General features: G+C 39.7%; 1 protein-coding gene across 4 annotated transcripts in view; it reads right to left on the bottom strand.

Annotated features, from left to right (window-relative positions):
- Positions 1-348: 348 nt before the first annotated feature.
- Positions 349-18,679, bottom strand: part of TBC1D5 (TBC1 domain family member 5) — an 842,416-nt gene continuing 824,085 nt past the window's right edge. For 3 of the 4 annotated variants that reach the window (XM_073630199.1, XM_073630201.1, XM_073630200.1), the window contains 3 exons: positions 15,609-15,688; positions 9,830-10,012; positions 349-2,083 (listed from right to left, as the gene is read on the bottom strand). In XM_073630199.1, coding sequence (XP_073486300.1) covers positions 1,781-2,083; positions 9,830-10,012; positions 15,609-15,688 — 566 coding nt within the window. In that variant the 3' untranslated portion in view covers positions 349-1,780. The remainder of the gene's footprint in view (positions 2,084-9,829; positions 10,013-15,608; positions 15,689-18,679) is intronic. The other variant, XM_073630202.1, reaches the window with a different exon arrangement.

Here is an 18,679-nt window from a genome sequence, read left to right on the forward strand (position 1 = left end):
ACAGATAAATGTTCCAGCTGAAAAAAAAAGTAAAACATTACAGACAAATATCTTCTGATCTGTAACCAGATTCTTGATAGTGTAATAACAGGTCCCATTTAGACAGCACTATCGAATCCCAGACACATAGCTCCTGAGCAAATGGTCTGCTATTACCCTGTCTGCATCATTTTAAAAAAAACAAAACTGCCCAATAAACCACCTCTAAAATTAAATTTTAATGCTGCTTATTTGCTTATTACACACAGTGGAATAATCTAAACTTCCTTTAGTGTTTTGGTGAAAAGAAATACTACTAAAATAGTCTTTTTTTAAACTGGGACACTTTGTAAAAGGCACGCAATGCAATAAGGTTGAGATGTCTTTTTATTAGTTATCGGTATAGGCTTGTGTTGGCATCACAACATCAGATAATATATCAGTAGCATTTCATCAAAAACCATTTGTCATATTCTGGCTTAATTAAAGGGTAAGAAATCATAGAGAGGTGGAAAACGGAGGGCACTGTGTAACATTGTTCAGCTCTGTTCCCTGGTCCTGTGGTTTCAATGGATTAAAGTGAACCCATGCAGGGTTAAGCAACATGCCCACTTTATTGCAAACCCCAGCAGCTACTTATTCTTGTTTTCCCTTTTCTCCCCCAACTCCTCTGTTGGCTCATGGGAGTGAAGAAAACAAGCTCTAAGAAAGCTCTAGGGTGTAACACTGGGCCTCTCTAACCAGCCCTATTTGACAGCACTATGTGCCTCAGTGGCAAATAAAACCAGCATCAGCTCTAACACAGGGGAGGAAGGCTAGTGAATCACATGATTGGAAGTACTGAATATATCACATCACTTCCAAAGGTGATCAAAGTGGTGGGAGAGCAAAGAGAACAACAGTTTTGTGGTCAGCATTAAAATAAAGATATTTCTCTGCTCTACTTTGTCAAAGCCCAGATTTACTGTAAAGTCCATGTACTTTCTGAGCTCATCAACTTGTGTCTACACTAGGCTACACTAGGTACTGGGCAGTAGAAGGTTATGGGGAAAATCCCAACATCTGGGTTAAAAGAAGCAAAGACCAGTAGCACAATGGAATGGGGACAAGTAAGAAAGTTTTAACACAAACTTCACTCATCTCTAGCCACTCTAATGTTCAGTGTTTATATTCTCACAGAGCTTTTCGGTTCTTGATGCCAGTGACCTACTACAGCACTGAAAACAGTTTTACTAAAGTTCAGTTGCAGCACCACCTACTTTTAAAATGTGATATTGTGGCACAATCATTTAAAAATAAACGTGGTCAATGATTTGTGTAACTGGTCAGATGTCAATCTGTTACAACAGTAGGTTGTAGTTGCCACTGTTGCTTATGAAGGAAGTGGGGGTAGCAACATGGTACTACCTAGATAAACAATGGGCATCACTTTAATCTTTTGTTTGGCATCTTGAATTATAATTAGCTCCAGCTAGCATTGCCAGTGGAAGGAGCCACAGACGAAGAGCCAGACCCTACCAAGTCTTATTTCAGTAAAAGAAGCTAGGCCATCCCTAAAGACAGCAGCAGGCATACAGTACAGTAGTATTAAGTATACATGTAAGGCAATTATGACAATGGCTATATTCTCTGTAATGTCTATTATTTGTGCTCTGCATAATGGCTTGCATAAATGAACAGGATGTGGCAATTCTTCCTGTTCACACATAACAAAACTACTCCCTATATATATTATAATACATGAAGGGCATCCCGCATATTACAAAGTATCTTATAAAAGGAAAGAAAACGAACAGAACCATTAAATGTCTAGTGGGCTAACAATAGTGAAGTCGGAATCCTTGCTGTTGTTGCTGCTGTCATCATCAGGACTGGAACTTAGATTGCCAGAGGAAAGGTGTCCACCCATTAGAGGGTCCGGGAAGGTTAGTGGACTGGATGGAGCTGCCGCTTTCTTGTCTGATGGACCCCTATGTTTCTGCAATTGCTCCTTCTGTGCGGTCCCTGAGCCTGCATTGCAGCTACCGGTTTCACCCTCCTTGGAGATCAGGATATAATCATCCGATTGCCGGCTCTCAGTACTTCCAGAATCGTCACATTCTGCCTAAAATGGAGAATGAATAAGTGCTACAAGTTAGAGGAGAACATTTTAAATGAGATGTATGATCGCAGGATACATTTTCATTTTATAATATTAGTATTGTAATTGCAATACACACAATGGTTATTTTGGATAATCCAATATAAGTTTACTTGAAAAAGAAAATATACTTTAAAAAAAAAAAAAAATTAACATTACTCTGTAACTGCTGATATATGCCCCACTATTTCATGTGAAGTATAAATTAATGCTGGGGTCCACCTTAAAGCCTTTTTTTTCCTGTTTCCGAATGACAGTGGGGTTGATTTACTAAAACTGATGAGTGCAAAATCTGGTGCAGCTTTGCATGGAAACCAATCAGCTTCCGTTTTTTTAATTGAACAAGCTGAAGTTAGAAGCTCATTGGCTACCATGCACAGCTACACCAGGTTTTGCACTCTCTAGTTTTAGTAAATAAACCCCAGTGTTGTTATACTAATAGGAGTATCTGAAAGCAATGTTTTATGTTATTGTGTTGATTTGCACACTGATATGCAATCTGGAATTCCCTATAATTTATACCTGACAATTGATGGCTGCTCAATGTTCAATACTCAATTATGGGTAGTTTGTAAGTTAGAAATATGGGAACTGACTTAATTTTAGGGTGCACGTACCATTGCTATTATCCTTATTTTTGCTTTGATACTCTGTGAGCTATTGACCCAGAAAAAGCACGTGTGTGCTAAGCTTTACCAAACTCCCCCAATGCTACATATAAAAAATGTTCAATGCTTCTGAGAACCAATCAGCAATCCTAAATACTGTCCCATGAAGCAGGTAAACAGGTCGCTAACCCTATATAAGTGCTGACCCTAAATGCATGGCTGTCCAAAATGTGCTTATACAAGGTTTATACCCATGGCTTCATTGGAGAAACAGAATGGCGAGGGATCATGACAAAGGTAAGCTTTAGTGGGGCTTTGGGTAGGAAAATAATCTGTTATATTTCCCTACAAGTGGAAGATACTCTTTAAAGTTTAAAAGGAAATCTATAGTCTATCTAAAGTGTTATATATGTATATATAAGTGAACATGATGTGCACAATGTAAATACTGTTAGCGTGGAACAGCCATATTTGTGCTCATTAGGGAAATTGATCATACTATACATTTATTTCTGTTATTATTTCTGTTTTTGTTGCTCTTTTTATCTATTTTCTGTATCCATTTCTAGTGGTTTTACTGTCAATACAACTAACTACTGGTCAATTAATAAAAAACAAAAAAAACACACTATTTCTTTTATTGACTAGAAAGCTGAAATGGATATTTTATGGGGAATCAAGATTCATACACAAGAAAAAAAACCTAACTGGCTTCTCAGATTTAGAATACAGAACATGTTAGCAGCTTTCCAAGCTGTATTCATATCTGTTATTTAACCATACCGTGTTGGTGTTTTGTTTGCATGCATTGAAATGAGATCTGGGCTTGTTTAGATGTTGCTGTTAAGTGCAGCCATTGGTATTTCCTCCTTTGTGATACGGAAGCTGTGTAAGGCTGGAATGTTTATAATGGCACTCACGGACATTAACCTTTTTTTGTTTATGTGCTAGATAGCAGGGAATGTTTCTATTTTTATGGCAGCATGATGATGTAAACGTTGTATGGGCCATGAGCCCAGTGAGACCCACCACGGAAAACAGTTACTAATAACAATACAACTGGAATGTCACACTGTATGCTATATGTACTTTCATTTATACTGTATATGGATTTTCTTAATAAAACTCTTCCTATACATCACCCCGTCTTTAGACTTGGAATGGCAATATGGCAAATCTGGTATTAGCCAGAAGGGTTAGATCTAGGTTCTAGGCACACCTGGACCTCCAAAACTTTGGCAGAGGCATGATGGGACTTGTAGTTTTGCAACAGCTGGAGGGCCGCCCGTTTGAGACCCCTGCTCTAGATACACTGTTCTCAGAAATTCTATAGCACTGGCCCTGACAGCTGAACTGCAAAATTCTGTCTGCCATACAAATCAAGAAAAACAGCTGCATTTCAAGGTATCCAGCATATGCATCAAACTATATTCTACATGGCAATTTATGACACCACCAGGGTCCTAATGGATGGATTCTTATGGCTAAGCCCACTGGAGTAAGGAGCAAGGATCACATTGGGGTCATTTACTGTCTAGTTCAACAGAGTAAGATTAATTACCTGGCTACCTCAGAGTGTGACTATATTTTGGACTGTATGCCCATGTGTGATGGTAGCTACATCAAGCCCACTGGCAGCATTGTGCACCCTTTGTGATGAGAAGCTGCTAAAATAAAGGAAGGAAGTTTAGACAAAAGACTGGCGGGATTTTTTGTTTTTGTGGAGTTTCATCACCCATTTATTAAAACAAGTTTCTTATTGCAGATCTGTCTACAGCAAATAGTTTGGATCCCATTCAAGTATTTTAGGTGTATACTAAAAGATGCAGAGGCATGTATGTACTAAAACATACTACAGCTATATGTTTCTGTTTTCAGTTAACTTTCTTTTTATATCTGCTAATTTTTGTTTAGGAATACTAATCCTTTAAGACAGTACACGGCCAATTTATGATACTACAAGCTTCCCATGCTTTTCTAATTTCAGAAGATGCATAAAATAATAAATTGTAAAATCTCATTAAAATACCCCATTAAAGAACATATTTTATTATTGTGTGGCTTTACGAAAACCACATTGAATTATTTTTATTTTATGTTTCAGCTAGGATAACGCTGGAAGAGCCTCTAATAGGGTTTGCTGGCCAAGATCCAGCTGTGCGATGATGGCGCTGATCCAAGGATAAATGAAAGGTTTGCCCAAAGGATCTGGGGACATACAGCTCATGGAATGAACAGACATTCAGATGTGGTTTAGCATTAAAAGGGAAAATAACAAGCCACAGACAAATGTATACATACTGTATTTTTTTTATGTAGATTTGTCAGAGGTCAAATATTGAGCCCTTCTCAGTTTTAAGGAATTTACAATGACATGAAGCATGTTCTCACCCAGTCTCCTTTGCTGCTGACTAAATGAATGATGACAGGGGGAACTTGTAGTGGCTCTCCCAGATAATGACCTTATACATGCCATATGTCTTCTTGTCATCTACCATTGTTCAAGATCAGGGACTACTCAATACCAAACACATTAAAACTTGCTGAACTCTGTCTTCATGGTGCTATTGTCTTAGTGCACATTGTTTAACAATGCTATAAAAACATAACCTGTATTTACTGTTGTTTCTGAAAGACTAAATCCAAAGCCAAAACTTTTTTTGTGGATAGAATGGGAGCCTACCAGATCTACCATTTCCTAAAGTCCACTACTGCCAAATACGGTGCCTTGTTTGACCCTACCCCATTTGAAGACGTGTTTAGACGTGTCTTATGTCCCTCGCCTCCTATCTCAATTGTGTAGTTTCTCTACTGGCCAAGTGGATCGGGCCATCTTGTTAGCACAGAAGTCCTCCATCGCTAATAAATTTTAGGAGCAGGGCTATAAGATTTTATGTCATTGGTATAGAGTCCGCAATGACTCTGCACAAGATTTTCCCACACTCATCTAGCCTATGTTGGAGATACGGACAAGAGGAAGACTCCTGCTTGCACATCTCACTCTTTTTTGGACCAAGTATGCCAGCTAGTCCTCAAGCTTGCGTTGGTGGAACTGGGCACTCACTCCATGAGCTATGTGCTTCATTTTAATAATATCCCGCTTTTGCAGTACAAATCATCCCATACGGTACATTTACTAAATGCAGCGCGAGGAAGGTTTTGTTAATATGGTCTTTGTTATCTAATGATTCGATCAAAAATTGTATGGCTCAGAACAGTGGAAAACAAAGTCTTACTTTGGAAGTTTGCAGTCTGGGTGTCCAAGCCGAGGCGTCCTCCCACACACCAATGGACAAACAGTCATCAAGAAAAAGAAGCAGCCGGCAACTCCATAACATCAAGCGGATTTATTGTAAAGCCTTCACAGTGAGTACAGTCAGCAGTAATCTGTACTCACTGTGAAGGCTTTACAATAAATACGCTTGATGTTATGGAGTTGCCGGCCGCTTCTTTTTCTTGATGTCCATTTATCTTTGTTATCTAGCTATCCACTTCAGAATCTAGCCCCTCTAATCTCTGGCACATCCCCTCCCCCTCTCACCCTACTACCCCTCCTCCTCTCAGTTTTTTTCTTCTGTTTTTCTTTACATCTTTACTAGTAGTTTCTCATAACTACATTTCAAAGAAAAACATTTTTTTATTTTTTTTTCTGTTGGAGGGCAAAGAGTTTGGATCTAGCAGCCAGCCAGCCAGCATGGAAACCTTGTCTTGTATACATAGAGATTTTCTTCCATTTATTCAATAATTTACTTCAGTCTTCGGTCATGCTATCATGATTAGAGGGCTACGACCTTCTTATCCCTACCTGTTAGAATATGTTTATTGACCTCTCTTTGAACCCTCAGCTGTGTCTCAGTTGTCTTGTCAGTATTGCTGCTCACCGAGATTGTTAACCACTGTCTTTCGTTAAATAAAGAATAAAAAAAAAAAAAAAAAAAGGCAGCGGCATTCACCAGGACAGGAAGGCAATATTAAAAACGCTCTCAGAGGTTTCAACCCCTCCTCACTCTATTAAAAATGTATTCTTTGTTGTTATCGGTGTACTGATTAGAGAGACTTTCCAGTACTTTTTTGCCCTGTCAGGAAGTGAGGGAAAATCTCCCCAACAAGGACTAAGACAGAAATAAAAAATATGGTACAGGCGCTAAACCTTTCTCATTATATCCAAAAAAAATGTTTTGGCTGTAGTTGGGCTTTAAAGAGGAAGTAAACTAGGGCTGAAACAACTAATCGATTAATCGACAACTAATCGATTAATCGACAAATAATCGATTATGAAATTATTCGATTGCTATTTTCATAATCGATTACTCGGCAGTAACATAATGTGGTTAAAAAAACTAAAATGAGCCCTTTATAGTACAAAAAGAGCAAATCGCTACTGTAAATATAACTTTCACAGTACTACAGTTAAAAAATGAACCCCTTACAGTAGTGATTATCTGCTTTTTTTTTGTACTATAAAGGGCTAATTTTATTTTTTTTTAACCCCATTATGTTACTAAACATCTCAGACCTGGTTCACATCTATGTGTTTTTTAGTGCTTTTTGCAGAAACGCACTACAGTTCATTTACATGGTTTCCTATGGGACACGTTCACATCTATGCTTTTTTCAGCTGCTGCGTATTTGGAAAGGGTCAGGGGCTTTTTTTTTAACGCAAAACTGTGCTTTTTTTGGTTCAATATACTTCAATGGAGAAGCTGCAGAAAAGCATGTAATGCGTTTTTGAAGAAATTTGTGTTTTTTTAATCTGCCCAACAACAAATTGGCCAAAAAAATGCAAAAATGCAAATCGCAGCAAAATCACGTGCACAAAAATCAAAATGCACAGCAAAAAAGCACTGTAGAAACACATTAAAAGCAAACTGCATAGGTGTGTACCGATCCTTATGCTGGCCACATGGATCAATTTTCAGACGAGAATATTCAGACGAAAAATCTTTGTACATTCGCTGAAACCCGATTCCTTTGTAAATACTCAGGAGGAGAATAAATTCAATAGCTTTGCCATTTCCCTGTCCTTTGTAACCAGATTTCCTTCCTCATTCTTTATGGGGCCAATATGGTCTATCCTCCTTTTTTTACTGTTTATATACTTAAAGAATTTCTTGGGATTTCCGGCCGGCAGGCATGGGAGAGACCTGTCATCCGCACTGCCCATCACCTCACTTCTTAGTGCACAACCCGGCTCAGCCTCAGCGCCGCTGCATTGCTGAAAGGCAGCCAATGGCTGTGCAGCAATGCCAGTCTCTGAAATTCCAGCCAATGAGGCTGTAGCAATTTTCCTGCATGACGACGTTAGCCCTCCCACTTCACGCAGTGATGTAAGAAGGAAGGTGGAGAAAAATACAGAGGAGAATAAGTGAAATAATAAAAGAGGTGTTTGAGGATGAAGTATATTTTTAGTTAACACATTTTCATACAGAAGAATAAATGTTGTAGAACGTGGAGGACAGATATATGTTCTGTCCTATGCCCAACAACTTTTATACCTTATAACTTATAAATATCATTCTAAAGGCGTCTGTAATGTTGGAATGCATCCTGTTCTCAAAATAAAGAGTTAAAAAAAAAGAAGCTGTTTATACATACATTGGAATGTTTTTACTTATGTTTTTTGCACAATTACATATAGTTTATTTGCTGTTTTTGTGCGTGTTTGCAAAATTAAAGTGGGCCTGTCTGGATGAAGTCCGGGTCCAAATTTTTGTCCCAATCCAGCCCTGAATGGCAGGAATAAGTTCTGAGTCACAGAGGGGTCACAGGCAGCAATATAGAACAGCAAGGAGATAAGTCCAGGGGGCACAGGGCAGCAGTTTTATACAGAGAGGGTTAAGATCAGGGGCACAGGGCACAGCAAGGAGCAAACAAACCCAAAGATGAGTCCAGGGTCACAGGGCAGATATTCATGCACAGCAAGGGGAAAACAGTACTAGGATATAGCAAGGGTGGTAGAGGAGGCTTCCAGGTCTGGGGGTGTTGCAGCTCAAAGTGCACAGAGGCCGGGCTTCACCAGGGGGAGAGGTTGGGGGGGACTTTGGGGGATGAAGCATAGCAGGAAGCCTCTGGTGGGAGATCACAGTGTCCTGGGAAAGGCGGGGATCTTGTGTGGTCTGGTCTCAACACAAGTAGCCCATGACAGGTAGAAACACAACAGGCCAGTAATCATATGTAGCATGATCTTTGTGTGGCCTGGACTTAATTCAGGTCTATGCAGATAGCACATCACAGGAGTGGAACACAACAGGAAGCTCTGGTGTAGCCTGGCTTTAACTCAGGTCCACAAAGGTAGCACATCACAGGGGGGAAACAGCAAGAAGGTCCTGTGTGGCCTGGACTTATCTTAGTCCCATGCAGGTAGCACACTGCAAGAAGAGAAACACACTGGCGGTGCTAACAATGCAGCACAGTCACATGTGTACAGGTTCTGTGCACCTGGCAGCAGCTCAGAGTACACACAGGAAGCCACATCTTTAAGCGAGGAAGCAGACACCAGGATTCACTAGCAGCACATTACAGGGTCCTAGGGTTGGTGGAGGGCCTGTGTGGCATCACAGCGGAGCGAGAAGGGAAGAAGTGTAGTGCCCAGGTCTACACAGGCAGCATCATCATCCAGAAAGGGTAGGGAGGAAGAACACACACATGGCCCCTGCTCAGATATTTAACCCTAAGATGGGGCATGATCACATGGCCAGGTAACATGATGCTTGGTGTCAAGTTGTGCTGGTGGCAGGCTCTGCTCTCTTTCACTCCAGTTGCTTAGGAGTGTGGCTAAGGGTGAGCCCTTTGCCTCCAGCGGGCACTGCAGAGGTTGGGAGACAAGGCAGACAGCCTTTGTATCATGCACTCGAGACAGAGGGAATCACCTATACGATCTCTGATTTTTGCTGTATGTTACATGCACCTCCTTCTGCACAGAGGGAAAGAGAACAGTGATGCTATATCATCTATTTATATATTATAGCGTGTATTTAAAAAAAATATATTTTAGAAGAAGGTTGTGTGCTGCAGAATCCATTAACATTTATGAGACAGTGTTCTGCACTAGTATTAAAACAAATTAACAACACATAATTGTATTTAATGAACCTGAAGTTACCTCAAGCAAGTGTACCTTCTTATGGCATTGAGCTTCCTGCATCTCCTTGGCAAGGACATCACTTTCATCTTTTCTTTGCAGGTTAGAGCAATAGTGATCATCTGTGATGGTTATCTCCTCATTCTCTTCAGCTTCAAGGAGGCTTTGGTTGAACCTTAGCGATCCTTTTAAAATGTCCTTTACCTGGTGGTAGATAACATGGTTCACTTCTACATTCTTATCAGACCCTCTTGCACACATGTGTTATACAAAGCCTTCCCTGGCCTAGCACAGCACACTTCCCTTCATGTGCATTTAAACATTTACCAGCAAAATATGCCACCAACTGCCCAATGAAATTCTGTATATAGCGTAAAAAAGCAAATATAGATAAAAGCTCAATCAATCCTTCCTCAACCATAAGGTCAGGCTGTCAGCAGATATATGTAATAAGGTAATTAAATGTGATAGAAATGGCAGCTGGATGTATGTTTTTGCTGATTAACACAGCATGAAAACCATTAATTTATGGCTAGACAACCCATCATATACGGAACAAATTCAGAATTTCAGGACAGAAATGGATACTGTTTTAGATAAGCTCCCAAATGAAGTTTGGGAAAGGCAACTTGTCAAAGTATTGATCCTACATTCATATACGATCCATATGCAGACATTTTCATTAAAAAATTAACACATTCAGCTGTGTGCTAGATCCTGCTCATAAAGCTCATTTTTACTCCATACAATACCCAAGTAATTTCCAAGTGGTGATCCAATCTTTTGGAATACATTGACAATCTTCAGTGCTCCAGCAATAACATCAATTAGCTTGTAATCCAAGTAGAAGTCCATCTTTATACTGGTATTACGTCTTTATTATGTTTTAAGCCAAACCTGAATATTAAGCTCAGCTTCAAGATTTCACAGGAATGTACAAAGAATTTGGGGCTGACATTTGGAGGCAGGAAAAAGTGGAATTACTGAAATCTGACAATGTGAAGTAGGTTGAAGTGTGAAGTGGCCTCCAAAAATATCTTCTTTTACATAAAATTCAAAAAAAGAATACATAACATGGTGCGATTTCTTATAAGGTATGGTAGTTATGTACTCCTAGAATGTTCAGAAGGGCCTTTTTATATGCATGCAATGTTTACATAACAAATTACATAATAAATTTAACACAGGATTCACACATTTTTCCAATTGATTTCAAATAGAAAATGTTTGAATCTTGTCTGATTTATAAACAGACCCTAAGGCCTCTTTCACACTGACGATCCGTTCAGGTCCGCCTGTCAGTTTTTTAGGCGGACCTGAATGGACCCTCCATAGATCTCTATGGAGCGTCGGATGTCAGCGGTGACATGTCCGCTGACATCCGACCCGCTCCGATCCGAAAAAGTTCAACGGAGGAAAAACCTACTTTTCCATCCGTTTTCGGATCGGATGACGATGGACTCTACGGTCCGTCGTCATCCGATCCCCCATAGGGGAGAGCGGCGTTCTGACAGGTCCGTCGCTGCACAGTGTGCAGCGATGGACCTGTCATCTGCCTGCTCAGCGGGGATCCACGGAGCGATCCCCGCTGAGCAAGCGGATGTTCATGGGGCGGATCATCTCGGATCCATCCCGTGTGAAGGAGCCCTTAGGGGAGATTAACTAAACCTGGAACACTCAGAATCTGGTGGTTAGCTTCTAACTTCAGCTTGTTCAATTAGGCTTGACAATAAAACCTGGAAGCTGACTGGTTTCTGAGCATAGCTGCACCAGATTTTGCACAATCCAGTGTTAATGAAACCCCCCGTTTGTGTCTTCTAAAAATGTTCAGCAATGCTTTATGAATGGGGCACAAGCATGATATGTTCCCCTGTAATTTTCTCTACTGTATCACAGCAGTGTTGTTCCTTAAGTTGAGGATGTGTATTCCAGATCCATTCCCATCTTCTGATTGACTGCCAGCTATGCCTGATCAGAAGACAGAGTGTAAACTTTGCCAGAAGAGAGGTGGATATGAACCTACCACAATACCAGCATATGTGATCGTCACAGAGATGCCTGGTTTTCTTGGTATATTGGATTTATCCCCTCTGTCTTAAATAAATATTGGGATTCATATAGTTCGGAGTATATTGCTATGCACCGGATATTTAGGTTTACTTCTGCCTTAATAGGTCCAGACTATATCCTATGGGCCAGTAGGCAAAACATCTGAGACAGAGACTGTATTCCTCTCCTCTGTTGAGTTGATGATTTATATTGAGTAAGAAACTCTGTATATAACACACTTACAATATATGTATGGTCCTGAAGAAGCGGGGAATCCTGCTTAACGCGTAGACCAATTACAAGTACATGTATCCATCAGATTTACATATTATTTGTATTTTGTGCAAAGTTTCTTTATGCATATCTATGTTTTTAACATTGTGTTTATGACAATGTTTTATGTGTAATAAAATGTATATAGAGTTATATTCTGACTTTGTTCTCATTTGGCATATTTAAAGTCCCAATACCTTTGTTTTCAAAAATACCATATTTATTTATGGGATGATGCCAACGTGAACTTGAGATTGGATTTTTATGACATATCCTCTACCTTACAACTTTCTAAGACAGAGTGGTAGGTGAATAATACTCTCTGCAATAGTAAAGGATAGAACTACTAAAGATGGCCAAAGATGGTTCAAATCTTGGCCGGTTCAGCAGTGACCAGCCGAAATTTGAACCATGAATGGGCAGGCTGATTGTACCCAAGTTAATTAATTGATCAGTTTGGGTAAAATCAGCCTGTGGGATTTTACATGTGATTATTGCTAGAGGCTATTATAGCCACTAGCAGTAATCACTGTGTTCTCCCAGCAGGGACACCTCCCCCCGCCGAGACAATACAATGGCTCCACGTGAGGGATTCCCACATTGACATTGACTATGGCTGCAGGAAAGAAAATGCTCCGTCTATTGATGGCTGATAAGTGTACATCGGATTTAAAACTAGTTGAAATGCAGCAGGCGTTTAAATGCAAATTGCTTGAATCCAAGATCAGTTTTGGAAGTGCACGCGATTCTTCCAATCTGCATTTTTTATTATTATTATAATACAAGATTTATATAGCGCCGACAGTTTACACAGCGCTTTACAACTTGAAGGTAGACAGTACAAATACAATACACTTCAATACAGTATAAATCGGAGGACCCTGCTCGTTTGAGCTTAGAAAAAAATACATACAGTATTGGATTTGCTGCGTTAAGCAAAATCCAAAGCAAATCCAATGCAGCAATAAATGCAAGTGAACACTGCTCCATTAAATTCTTCAAAAGGGGAAATCCAGCCTGAGCTTTTTAGGCTGGGCTTCTCCTCAGGGTCACAGGAGTGCATTTTGTTTTGCACTCCTGTGACCCATTTTCACAGGACGGCGACGGTCACAGGACGGTCTAAAGTCGGCTCTACGCTGACGTCACTGCCATCAGTCAAGGCTGCGAGTCTTCCCGACTTTAGAAGTCTGGATCTGCCAGCTGCCTTTACTGATGGCAGTCTAAGCGAGCCACTGAGACGGCCGCTCCTCGCCCCTCCACGGCTCAGCGCTCCAGTGAGCGTGGAAAAGCAGAGAGAAGAGATGCTGACTGACAGTCAGCAGCTCTCCTCTTGGGGATCTGTGAGAACCGAGCCATCGGCAGTGTTTGGTGGCTCGGTTCTCAGTGTAGAGATGGCGGGGAACAGATGCAGCATCAGTCTGATGCTGCATCCACCTAGGCAACTATGAATCTAAAATAAAAATAAAAAACATACTTCTCTTTTAATACAGTCCTAGGAAAAATATGTTCCACAGAAATTGAGCATATAGCAGTGACACTGACCTTGGGCCAAAGCAATTTAGACTTTGTTCACTCCAGCTTAAAGACTCTTACACACAGGACATTTTTATTTTTGCTATAAAACACAGCATCTAAATGCACATGAAATTATTGTTTCCAAACCATCAATGCATGCACAAGTTAGAACTTGTGTTAGATTCTACATCAAATCAATTTGCATTGCCCAGAGGCACATATACTTGCACTAAGCACATGTCAGTAGATGCTGTGCTAAAACGTGCCAGTTCTGAGCAGTCCCATAGATCTTTAGCTCCAACAGAAATGCGGCCTTCAGCATTCTGTAAATTGTAGTCCCACTAGTGGAGAATCAAAGCTTTTCTTCAAAGCATCCTAAATTCCTTCAATTACAATTATTAGGATTTTGGTTTCTTAGTGTGAGGATAATTGATATAAGTGGACTTAAAGAGTAACTCCACTTTTGTTGAGAAAAAACATTCTCAGGGAACATTGCAAGGATTTTAATACACTTTGTTGCAGATTCCTACCTTTTGTTATTCTGAAGAAATAGCTGTTTGTTTCTATGTGTCCATGTGGAAAGGGAACGTAATAGGAGTGATTTTATATTTCTAAATCAGCTGCTGCAATCGCAGGGTTCTAATGAGGAAAGTGCTAAGGTCTGCATGCCTTTAGGCTCCATTCCTACATAGGCGATTTGAATCACGATCGGAATCGTGATTCTGCCTGCGATTCCAAATCACGGCAAAACGCAGGGTGCTTTTGTGATGCTATTACTTCTTAATGGCACCCCAATCGCAGTGCGATTTTTCTCGTGATAAATCGCGCTGCAATTGCAGCAAATCTAAATGCTGTTGCCCAAAAGAAGATCCTTTTTGAGCGATAAGCTTTGCGTGTTGCAATTCTGCTGCGATTGCAATATAATTTATCACGGCTAAATTGCACCAGGTTTAGGGTGCCATTAAAAAGTAATGGCATTGCAAACGCATCCCGCTCTTTGCAGCGATTTGGAATCGCAGGCAGAATCGCGGCATTTCCGCAAACGATTCAAATCGCCTAGGTGTGAATGGAGCCTCAGACATGATTTCCCTTTGGGAGTATCTCACCAAAAGTTACATTTTTATTGCACAGGATTCCCAAAATCTGACTTGTATCTTAATGCAGACTTCTAGGAAAATTATGAAGACAATCACACAAGCAAGAAATGCCATATCTGTGTACAGAACATCTCCAGGTTGCCATATTGCATTGCATTTTATAGAAAATGGCAGTGCTGCAAACTGAAAACAAAAGGTAATTTGTAATAACATTCAATTACAATATGACTTGTGTTGTAACTGTATATGCTATATTGCTATACTGATTTATTTTTATTTGCTATTTTGTTCCCACAAAAGTGGAGTTACCCTTTAAAGTAAACCTGTACTGATAGAGTATGTTGGCTACCATTGTTGACTGTTACATGAGAATATTATTTTTTACCATACTGATTATATAAATGCAATACTTTCACAAGGAACAATTAGATCAGTTCAGTTAGCTTGTTCTAAGTCGGTGAATCAGAATTATTGAATTCAGAAACAACCAAATAGCTAGTTTTTTGCAGAAGGAAAACATCAATAGAAGTCCTCTGTATTTCTATCAGTACAGGTTTACTGTAGGGTGAACCCGACAGCCTCCTTTTTAAAACCCTCTTTAAAAACAGGTAGCATAAAGTTTCTGCTATTACATTTACTGGCCTGAAAGTCCTCTTCTGTGCATCACTTCCAAGCTGGTTTCATTTGGTTACTAGGAGCTTGACCTACATGACTTCAGAGCTAAGCCCTGCCAACCCTATCCTATAAGAATGGCCTTATGAGTCACGGAACAGATGATGGAAGGTGAATGGGCTTACCACCACAGTGTGTACTTGATGGATTCTCAGATGTAAAAGCAGCCTATTGTGAAATATAGCTATGCATACCTGCTTTAGTACAGCTAGAGACACCTGGATTTTATCTTCTCTTTCCAGCTTCTCTTGTAATATAGCATCTTGGACATGACCTGAGCCACAAAAGACAAGAGTAAAACAATTTGAATGTAACATAAAATGTACATACAAGTATCATACATGCTTCGGCATTTAACCCTCCCTGCATTGGTTGTCATGGCAAAGAAAGTAAATTGCCACATTCCCCTTCCCTAATAGTAATCATGGCAGTAAAAGTTAACCCCCAATGAAAGTTACCACCTACCCCTTCCTGCCTTGGAGGTCATGGCAGTGAAAGTTGACCCCACTTCCTGCACTGGTGGTCACATGGCAGTGAAAGTTGACCCCCCTTCTTCCTGCATTGGAGGTCAAGGCAGTGTAATGTAATCCCCATTGCTGGTGATGGCATTTCATCCCCCCACTAGTGATCACTTAGCTAGGGTCAGCAGGCCGTGTGTTGCACACCAGTAATCTAGACTAAGGACATACTGTCATTGTTGTTTCTTTTGTGTCTTACAGCAAGTATTTCACATGGATTTCTGTGTGCAATTTCCACATGATTACAGAGAGAAACAATAGGAATATAATTTAAACCTCTTATATCAAATCTCATTTACCTAATATGTAATTAACCTTGCGGTAGCTGATGCTTGTTGTTTAAACTTTCTACGAGCAAATCAATTCTTACATATTAATGAAGCTACAGGAGCAAGACGGGATAGCAAATATACAGTAATTTAATTTTTAAATACAGCTTAAGTCAAGTTGCTCCTTTATTAGATCTTTATTGGCTGTGAGGTCATCTCTTCTGGATTTAAAGCTGAACTTCAGGTAGATATAAAAGACACAATAATCCAGCTCTGTATTCCTTAATGTAAACATTTTTTTTTCTCAAGAAGTGTAGGTATCTGAATTTGACCTGGTATCAGCCTCTTGCAGTCCACTGTACAACAAGAGCTCAGATTGAGAAAGAGAGAAGCAGCACAAGGAGACAGAAAGTTGTGCTGCAGTGCTCACATGCCAACATGAAGCATGACAAGTAGGGGGGTGAGATGAGTTCATTATTCTGCTGCTTTTCCCTTCACTGTCCAGTCACAGGCTGGGGGAGCAACAAGACCTATAAGTATTACTGAACTGCAGCAAAATAAAATCAGATCTCCAGTCCTACCAGACAGGGATTTGCTAAGTGGCAGAGCTGTGTAAATCAAGCAGAGGTGATCGTATTGTGTTGACATACATACAAAAATGATGTCACTATGTCACTGAACACATCATTCCAGTCGGTTCAAACCAAATATTTGCAGCCATCTCGTGGAGTAATTTTCAACCCTTTTCATTTTAGATATGTGGAAACATTAGAAGCTCAGGCTATTTTTTTTTTTTTTGCGTTTTATCTTCCCTATTGGGAGATTTGCCTTAACTACTAACTGCGACATCATAAAGCAATGGTCTATCTCTCCAAGGGGACCAGAGACATAAACATAAGCATGTTCTGGTAAAACACAGAGGGGTTGCAATGTGTCAGATTTTTATTAATGTCTTTTTCCTACTTTCCTAGGGATATGCAGGTGACAGATTGCCAACATTAGACTTCAGATGATCTCTGGCACTCCATCGAATGTGTCAGTCTCACACAAAGGAAGCTGAAACTATAAATCTAACCAAAATTAAAGTTGTTCTTAACAACTGTAATAATTATTGTCCGAATAGTTATAGTCCTGTGACTGGCACTTTCAGGTATGTGTAGATTTGTGGATACAAATTGGGCTCCTGCACTTTTCTCTTATTTTGTAGCTCTATTTTGAATAGAATGGGGCAGACTTACACCCTCAGTTGGACTGTTATTGCTGTCTGGGTGTCGACTGGGGCAATATCCCTTGACTTCCTATTTTAGTGTCCAAGTCAGGGGAAATTTTCCATCAGGGGGTCACAGATTAGGTTGTCAGATCCAGTCTGGTCAATAAAACAACTGTCAACTGGTACAAGAATTTTTAGATGAGTTATATATCGAGTAAAATCCTTATCAAGTTGCAGAACTAGCCCTGTTGAAACTTTACTTTTTGATGTGGCAAAATACATGGAAAGCCACATGGATGCATCTAACATAGAGATCAATGGAACTGCATAATAAAAACTTGGTACATTTACATGTATTTTAATAGAGAAGATACCCAACAACTTAGAAAACGCATGCAAGAATATATCAAAAATTGCATGAGTTTCAAAACACTAATGTAAGCAAATTGAAAACTGCAAATGTGTGAATTTTCAGGCATCAAAAAGACTTGAAATTCACATTATCTAAAATAAAATCAATATGCTTTATTGTACAATGTATAACATCATAGAAAATTGGTCATACCTACTTAATTGTCAGTACATATACTGCATAGCCATTCCTATTTACAGGTGTTTCCATGAGTTCCTAGAAAAGTAGTGGCTTCAACATGTTTCACAGATAGCTTCATTGGGAAGGTACACATGCTAGAGACACACATCCACCTGTGGTGGGATTTCGGACACAGGCTCAAAAAGCAGATCAGGCATTGCCTCCTCAAGCATCATAGTAGCAGACAATTGGTAAATATATTTTTTTTAACTTTCTATCCTTCACCTAGCAGACAACCCAATGCCCGGACCCACAACCTCACACTGATACCTTCCTAACACTCTTTGCAGCAGCTGGTATTCCAGAGAGGTCTGTGAAGTGTCAGAAAATAAATAGCCAGTAAAAATTGATGGATGATTTTGGAATGGAAGTGCAGGCAACGTGCTCAAGAGACCAGAATAGACTTTTGCAGAGATGCACTATTCAGCTGCTAGACAGAATAACCACACCAGTACGTTTTTTTTTAATTTTTTTATCAGACATAACAGATGTCAAGATTTCTTGTGTTCATCCTGCAAGTAAAAGATTTTACATCTTCTGATAGCTGATTCAGAGGAACTGGAGGTGTAATCTGATCTTAACCTTTGGTAACATAGCAAACTCAAAAACTGTTAAATAATTAAAAAAAAAAAAAAAAAAAAAAAAATGTTTTGCTCAAAATAATAAATAGGGGATA

The sequence above is a fragment of the Aquarana catesbeiana genome, linkage group LG05 (assembly GCF_042186555.1).
Source record: "Aquarana catesbeiana isolate 2022-GZ linkage group LG05, ASM4218655v1, whole genome shotgun sequence".
In the NCBI taxonomy this organism is placed as follows: Eukaryota; Metazoa; Chordata; class Amphibia; order Anura; family Ranidae; genus Aquarana; species Aquarana catesbeiana.